Source organism: Gavialis gangeticus, unplaced genomic scaffold, assembly GCF_001723915.1.
Source record: "Gavialis gangeticus isolate Ggan-Ray unplaced genomic scaffold, GavGan_comp1, whole genome shotgun sequence".
NCBI classification, from domain to species: Eukaryota; Metazoa; Chordata; order Crocodylia; family Gavialidae; genus Gavialis; species Gavialis gangeticus.
This window is the reverse complement of record NW_017729034.1, coordinates 82,650,019-82,658,479: the sequence shown is the minus strand read 5'-3', so window position 1 is coordinate 82,658,479 and position 8,461 is coordinate 82,650,019. Positions and strand designations below refer to the sequence as shown.

General features: G+C 43.8%; 1 protein-coding gene across 7 annotated transcripts in view; it reads left to right on the top strand.

Annotated features, from left to right (window-relative positions):
* SASH1 (SAM and SH3 domain containing 1) overlaps positions 1-8,461 on the top strand; it is a 317,210-nt gene that overhangs the window by 293,117 nt on the left and 15,632 nt on the right. For all 7 annotated transcript variants that reach the window (XM_019526897.1, XM_019526900.1, XM_019526898.1 and 4 more), the window contains 2 exons: positions 2,702-2,852; positions 5,425-5,538. In XM_019526897.1, the coding sequence (XP_019382442.1) occupies positions 2,702-2,852; positions 5,425-5,538 (265 nt within the window). The remainder of the gene's footprint in view (positions 1-2,701; positions 2,853-5,424; positions 5,539-8,461) is intronic.

Sequence of the window (8,461 nt, the reverse complement as noted above, 5' to 3'; positions counted from 1 at the left end):
TATAGTTTATTTCAGTATAGTTTATTTTGTTTCTCCTGTTGCTCTTTTCTGTAAGCTGCCCTGAGCCTTTGTTGGAAAGGTTGGTATATAAATCTAATAAACAAAGAAATACTGGACAAACTTGATTGAATGAGATACTGAGGATTTGCAATGATAATAATATTTGAGGATTTAAAGCAGAAAGTTTTTGAGCATCAAATGTTTCTAATTTCAAAAGTATCAACATCAGCTGTCTGTGCTAAGGCAATCTTTTTCACTTTGGACTTTAAAACTTTCCAACAAGCTTATGTGTCTCTGATTTAGTTAGTTTGTAAGCAGCCCTCTCTTCTGTTCTTTTAAAAGTCTCAGTTTAAAGTGGCACAAAAGTACATATGTCCATCTGTTTCAAGGCATGTGCAACCATTTTATTTCAGTGAATGAATTAAGCTACCAGACTGCCAACAGAAAGTTATTACAGGATTGTGACAGTGTCTTGCCATTGTGAAGAATGCGTCAGGTGTCTAGCTGCATCATACAACAAATACCGTATTTTCCCACATACCGCACACCTTTTTTCTGAAAATTATCTCCTGGAAAAGGGGATGTGTGCCTTGAGTGAAGAAGTACACAGAGCTCGCCTTAGGGAAAATGATGCCCTGGCAAACTTGTATTTTGGCGCCCCCAACCCTCTCCCTGACATTCCACCCCCCTCTTGGCTCCCTTCCCCCTTGCCCTCTGCCAGCTGCCTAAGAGGGCTTGAAGCTGGCACTTTCCCAGTGCACAGCCAGACCCAGAGCTTAGAGGCTGTGATCCCCATGCTCTGTGGAAAGGTGCAGGTGGGAGGGAGATCTTCAGCTGGGCCAGGCCCATGCAGGGTCCCACGAGTTGCCCGGCTCCTCCCTACTTAGAGTAGCGCAGCTGGGGGCAGGCAACGTTAATTTCCTGCCAGCCTTGATTCTAAGGGCATCTTGGGACACAGTGGGAGCCTGACACAGCTCTCCACCTGCTCAGCCTAGGTTAGCCCCACCTGGGGACTTTACTGCACTCAGGGTATGGGGGCTAGCTCCTTGTCTGGCCTGAGCGTCTTCACCCCTGACAGATGGCTCTTGAGGACACAGGCTGCTTTATGTGGGCTCCCAGAGGTCAAGAACAAGACACATGCTGCCTTTGTGGGCTGCAGCCTCTGGTTTGGCTGGGAGGAGTCTGATGGTGGAAGTAGGTTGCTAAGAGGGCCAAGGCAGTGGCTGGGGAAGCTTCATGCTCAGAGCGGGCAGGGAGCAGGGCCAAGGGGCTGCGCTTAAATCAGCACATGCCTACAGCAAGCCTCAAGGCTCAGGCAGGCTTAGAGTGAGCCCAGTGAGGACCTGAATACCAGATAGGGTTGTCCAGTCTTCAGAGTGCTCCTGATCTGTGCCAGACACCCTCCTGGGACAGGTACAGATTGCCTTGACTGGCTTGGGCCATGCTCTGGTGTCCTGCACTGCTTCCTTGTCCCCTTTTGGGCAGAGTTGCAGGGCTCTGGGGTGGACCAAATGCCTGGGCCACAGTGCGGGTAGAGCTGCAGATCCCTGGAGGCAAAAGCTTTTCCAGTTGTTCCTGGCCCGGTACTGTGAGAGGCTGCACTCTTAGGGCCCAGAGCGGGGTGGGAGGGGTGGATCTACCCCCGGCTGGACCTCCAGTGGCTGCAGGCAGGGGGTTGCCGATTGGCCGGGTTGGTGCGGGAATAGAGCACTCCTGTGCATTTTTGTGTGACACCCCGCTGACCACGGTGCCATGGACAGTTGCCCACTTCTTTCACCCCTAAGCCTGGCTCTGGAGATGCAACAAGCAGCTAGGGAACTCCACGTGTTCACTGCACTACCCTCCTGTCCAGCACATGTAATGTTGCTTTTCCTTTCTCCCTCCATTTCACTTTAGTACAGGGACACCCTCAAGCCACTGCCAGGGCAGGCCCTGCTGCTGCTGGGGATTGAATTTTCCAGGACCAGCAGCTAGGCAATTAAAAGAACAGCCAAGGGTTGTTGCTTTCTCCTGCTACAGCTGCTAGTGTTTTCAGTGCTAGCTATGAAATTTGGTGGTGGCTGCATTAGGAGCATGCAAGAAAGCATCTGCTCCATTAATCCTGCAAGTATGTGCAATTCTTGTGGGGCAAAACAGTTACATTTGTTCAGTCCTTGAAAATTTCCCTTTTCTTTTCATTTTGCCTTCCAAAACAAGGTGTAAGCATTACTTGAGGGTGTATGATATGTGAGAAAATACAGTGTGTTTGAATTTTCTCTTAACTCAGTAAGTTTAAGTCAGATATGAAAATGTGGGCTCTCAAAATTTAAAGTTTCAAGAGAATAAACATGTTGTTCATGCATAAGGTGTGCTTTAATAAAAGTTTAATATGGACTTCTTCTTCAGTAAAAAAGTACTATATAGATTATACTGCTTCCAACTAAATCACAACTAAATTTTGCTTATTGATAACTTGTTGATACCCTTGTTTTCTACCTTTTGTTAGTAAAACCCAAAAGAGGCTGGAATCTGTTAAAACAAAAGCAGGAACAGGAGTTGCAAGCATAGCAAAATAAGAATCCTAGTAGGAAACAAAAACCCCCTAGAAGGCAGTACTAAAGAAGAAACTGCATAGAGAAGCATGGATTGGCTGACCTTTATTTTTTCCTCTTTTGGTGGAGCTTTTGCCTTGCCCTGCAGCTCATCTGTTTCCCTCCCACAGGAGCACATGCCCACTTTTCTGTTCAATGGTTATGAAGACCTGGACACCTTCAAGCTGCTAGAGGAGGAAGACTTGGATGAGCTGAATATCCGAGACCCTGAACACAGAGCCGTCCTCCTCACAGCCGTGGAACTCTTACAGGAATACGACAGTAAGATTTGGGGGTTTTGCCAGTTCTCTGCTGGCCAGACTGCTTCTGGGAGAGAAATCTAGTGTAGAAACTCACTTGCAGCTATCTTTTCCAGACATTTCTGTGGTATTCTAGAACTAAGCTTTCAGGGAGTTAACATTTGGATTAAAGTTTGGCTTAACAGGTAGATTAACATTTGTCTTTTATTGTATCAGAATTTTCACACACACTCTGCTGTCTTGTGAACTGTATATATAACATTCAAGGACAGTCATCAGCCCACGAGTGACATGACATTTTCATTCTTTTAAAAGAAGAGAGAGGTAGTTAGCCTTGTTGGTCTGAAGGCAAGAAGAAGGCAGGTTAGAATTGCACTTTATAGACCAGAAGCATCAAGCACATGGCCTGTGCACCAGATCTGGCCCACAGAACCCAGCCATCCAGCCCCTGGTGCTGCTTCTGGGTCTGAGCAGACCTACGTGGGGCACAGTTCAGGCCAGACCAGCTCTGTGGGTAGAGGCCAGGATACGAGCTGCACTACAAGTGCCTCATGCAGTGCAGGTCTTGGAAAAGCGGAAGCAGATACCACATGTGGTGCAGTCTGGCTGCAGCAGGCATCTTGTGTAGTGTGGTGCTTGCTTCAACCTGTCTGGGATCAGAGCTACATGCACACACCCCCTTCAGACTGCACCACACATGGCGCAGCACCCATTCTGGGATCTGCACCACATACAGCAAGGGTTCCAGACCAGCTGGAACAGGAGCTAGATCTGGTATGTAAGGGGAGGGCAGGTGAAGGAGGGAGTCTGTGGGTTCAATTCAGCCCTAAGACCACCCTTGCACCACTTATATACCCTTCCGGTAAAAACTCACCACGAACCAGATGAGTTTGACACCCCTGTTATAGACTAACTAAATCAGAGACTCATAACCTTTCATGAAAAGCATTTTGATGCCCAGCTTGGTCATCTGACTCTAGCAGTCTTTCCTACTCAAGTGCAGGGGGGCTGGACCCGATGATCTTGTAAGGTCCCTTCCAGCCCCTAACATCTGTGAATCTATAAGCATCTGAGGAATTGCTTTTGCTCACAAAAGCTTATGCATCTCTGATTCAGTTAGTCTATTAGTGACATCTCTGTCCTGTCTTCCATTCTTTTAAAAGTCTCAGTTTGAAGCAGCACAAAAGTCCATATGTCCATGTGTTTCAAGGCACCTGCAACCACTCTGTTTCAATGAATCAAGCTACCAGACTGCAAACTTCAAGTCATTAAAGACTTCCTGTTTCCCCATGGGTCTGGAAATCTGGCACTGTGGGAGCAGTGGCAGAATTAACTGCTTCTCCCCTGATGCCAGATTTCCAGCCCCATGGGAAGCCTCACAAGCCAGATGACTTGCCCTGTGCACTAGATTGTGCTGGTACGCAGCCAGATTGAAGCATGCAGAGTCAGATTGCACCCATGAAGTAATCCCACATACCAGCCCTGCACATGGGATCCAGTCCATGGGGCGAGATAGCTTGAGCACTGCTATTAAGGGGTTACCAGAGCAGCAAGATTCATAGTCATAAAAATAACTTGGATTAATTTATCCAGAAAACAAGTGTTGCTAACCCAGAGAGTGGGTCTAATTATGTTTGCTGTATGGTCTATATTTTCACAAGCAGAAAAATATTTCTTCACCTTCCTTTGACCTCTTTTCCCTTACATGTACATTTTCTGGGGAGCCATATCTTTCGCCAGGAAAAATAAAGGAGAATCTTTCAGTTTTTCCTCTGTTTTGGAATACTTTTTGTTACCTAATGGGCAAGCCAAATGTGCTCTTTTCCTTCATTGTTTGCAAGATTCATGATGCTTGCTTTGAGCAGTAATCATTTTTCTAGTGACCTTCAATTATAGTTTGAATTTGGAAATGGGATTGCAGAGAATAGCATCCATTGCTGTGAAAGGGTGATAGGGGTGGAGAGAACACAACTAGAGCTGGAGCAGGGAAGCTGGTCTACACTCTGTTCTATAATTACTTTTTCATGCTCTAAGAATAGGCATTAAAGTAGCAATTTCTAGCCTTTGTTGAATGAAAGTCATTGCAACGTAAACTAAAACCCCACCCCATGCAATCAGGTGTTCTATTTTTACAGTCCTAAATTTAGTTCCTCTACAGAACACCACATTTGACCCAGCCCTAAGCACTAAATACAGCAAAGCCTGATTCAGTAAATTTTGCGCACTGGGGATTTTTTACTACCAATATCCCAGTGCTCTCCCCTGCCATTGGGGAAAATAACTAGTATTTTGGCTGGATCCACTCTTGCTGTAGCTCCCCTCTCAAGCCTTTGTCACTCTACTCTTAAGAAGTCTCTATTGCACTTTCACTATTCAGGTTACTGTTTGCATGCACTAAGATGAAGCTATTGTATAGTATCTTGTTCCCACTGTGATTATATTCCATATAACTTTATCTCCTGGCAAGCCTAGCATGATGTAGTAAGTGCAGCAGTGTAAGGATAGCTGTTTTGGGAGCAGGAGATTAACATCAAAGAACTGCCCCATATGCCCTGTTTAATGGCACTTCCACTTTATTCTCTCACCTTCTCCAGGTAACAGCGACCAATCAGGATCTCAGGAAAAACTTCTCATAGAAGGCCAGGGCCTAAGTGGATGCTCCCCCCGGGATTCGGGTTGCTACGAAAGCAGTGAGAACCTTGAGAATGGTAATGACAACAAAGACAGCCACTGACACTCGCAGCTGCCTTGTACGCACAGTCCTGCATCCCTTTTTGCCTCTGTGCCTTGTCAAAAGATGGACCCACTTCATGCTTGTCTTTCTCACTCCTGCTTTGCATGGTCACTCTGCTTCCATCTCCCCTCTCTCACCTCACCCACTTTAGCAGACCCATTGCTTTTTGTTATGATTGGTAGATTGTATTCAATATCATCTACCAGTTCATAAAAGCAGCAATCTCCAGATCATTTTCTTTCTACTGGAATCTTAAGACCGCAGGCCCTTTCAACCCCATCTTCCTCAAGCTCCCTCTCCCACCGTAGTCTTGCACAGCCACTGCCTCCTCAGGCTGGTACCAGGCATACTGAGACACAGCTATTGAAAGGGGAGTGTTGGCAGCGGGAAGTTCCCTGCGCTTCTCATTAAGGCTTAGTTGAATTTATTCATGGCCTTAACAAAAAAATCTTGTTCTCCATTTTGAGCAGTGGTTTTGTGTGTTTGCTCAAGATGCATTTTTGCATCCTCTTGCTATCAAAGAAGCCTGTTATCACAACGTTTAAGCATTAGCATGAACTCCAGCAAGCAAAAGCAGAAAGCCAAAACTACCTACTATATGTGTATTGGCTTGGGTCAGTGAGAGACATTGTATGATTGGAAAGGCAGGAGGTAGTAATGGCTCCTTTTCTGTGTTTTGAAGGAGTCACGCTGTTATATAATGAGGATTGCTTATTTCAGTAAAGGTGTAAAGTTGCCAGCAGAGTTGTAATATTGTAAAATTTAAAATTGCTTTTGTTTTCAGTATTTCGGTGCCACATTATTTTGGTGGCATCACTTGAGTTTTTGTTCTGTGGCTCTCCGTGTGGCTTCAACCCCCATAGCCAATGTGGATGAAAAACCAAAAGTAGTGTTCCCTCTTTGAGGCAGCTGTGGGCAACTGAATTTTCTTCCAGCCAGGGGTAAAGATAAAACACCTTCCCCAGAGTCTGTGCATTCATTGTGAATCTACTACTTGAAGATATACCTGTAGGGAGCTATTTGTTCTGAACTAAGTGCATTAAGTTCATGGTGCACTCTCCTCCATAGTCCTTGGAGACAAAGGGATCAAAATGGTCTCCTGAACTGTAGCCCCTTTCAGTACATGTCTGTTATTGCATGAACAAACCAGTCTGATGTTTTGAGTTAGTTAATTTACAGGGAGTGTTTAATGACTGTGCTCCAACTGTTCCAGAGATCTGCATATTGTGCTGAAGAAAGAGACAAGTTAATGTTGTTCTATATATGTTTCTAGCTAAGGAGCACAATGAAAGTTAGATACACAGCACAGGTGATAATCTTCTTTCCCTTTTATCTTCAATTAGAGTTAAATTGCTGCTTGTATAGGGTTTTGTAGGTTTTTTTAACAGTATAATAAAATCTTTGTAAAGCAATTGTCACTGCCTGACTGCTTTTGGAATGCTTACTTTTATGTTTAAACTAATATTTCCATTCAGGTTTTCACTAATTCTTTATATTGCTGTTCAGCTTTGGCTTGCTGTGTTTGCACACCATTTCTATATGCTAATGCATTGAAGACTTCCTTTGAAAACCATTATGGGAAGAATATTTGTTTTGTTGTTGGACTCATTCAGTTTGTAAAGGAATTATGTCAAGGTTGGTCAGTCTGAAATGAGTCCCACCTTCTTTGCAAAGTCCATGGACCATAATTGTTTGTATCTGTCTTGTTTCCAAGATACGGTCTGTTGGCTCTGTTCCCTTAAAATAAGGATAACCAGTGGGTTCATACAAACACATTTCAAACAACCCTACAGTAACAAACGGCTGATCACAAAAAAGGGAACAAATTCTGGAAGCAGGCTTCCTGGGAGCTAGTTTAAACATTTTTTAAATGACAAGTACAATGTACTTTTGTGGGATGATATCACTCATTTGACATCAGTTTCAAGTTTTCAGAGAACTTATTACAACTTGAGTACAAAATCCTGTTTGCTACCTCCCTTATCAGTGGGTGTAGAATTAGTTGCCTATCTTAGGTACTTATATGGTCCTCATTACAAAAATACAGAGATACTTAATAGGGCTACATATAATATATTTCAGCATCATTGTGAAATAGAAAAGTTGAACTCCATTTTGCCAGTGGGATACTCTGGCATGGGCAGTTTAAGTGACTTACCTGTGGTTGCACAGGAAAAAATGTGAGATGGGATATGTGGGTTTATGTCTGCCTCGAAGTATCCGAATAGCACTCTAACCACTAGAGACCATCCATGCTAACTAAATAAAAGGAGAAACCACAAGGCATACAGCTGTTCCACCTTATTCTCTATTTATAGCAGTTTAAATTTTCATTCATGAAAGAAATTAAGCCATGACTCCCTATCATGCCTATAGTCATGTCTTTGTTATTTCATTGTCACTGTAAAAAAGTAGGAATTGTAACCACAGAAAACAATGCCAAAATGAAGTTAAGGAAATCTGGAGTTAGAACAGACATGCCATCCTGAATTCACTCTCTTGTGTCCCTGTGTGGCTGATTTCTTCACAGTATAAAGATTAGAGTGGATAAAAATCTGCTGCTATAGCCAAAAAAAATCGTTGTCCCGTGAAGTTCTTCAGAAACATGAGTTTGACTGTTTTTGTATTCTGAGGGGGATGACAATACAGGGTCATAAGACTCATTCTTTATATTTGAATTCCTAGAAATAACATGGGAAAATGGAACGTTGCTGTCCCAAACAGGAAGGCAATACTAGAAGGGAAAACTGGCTTACATGACGTAGGCATTTAGCTGGACTTGAAATAGTGATTAGCCTCCTAACATGAAAATAAACAAAGTTTCCAGACTTTATAGTAGGAGAGAGGAACTGCCTGTTTTCCTTCAATTTTCAGAGAGGCACAATATATTTTTAGAG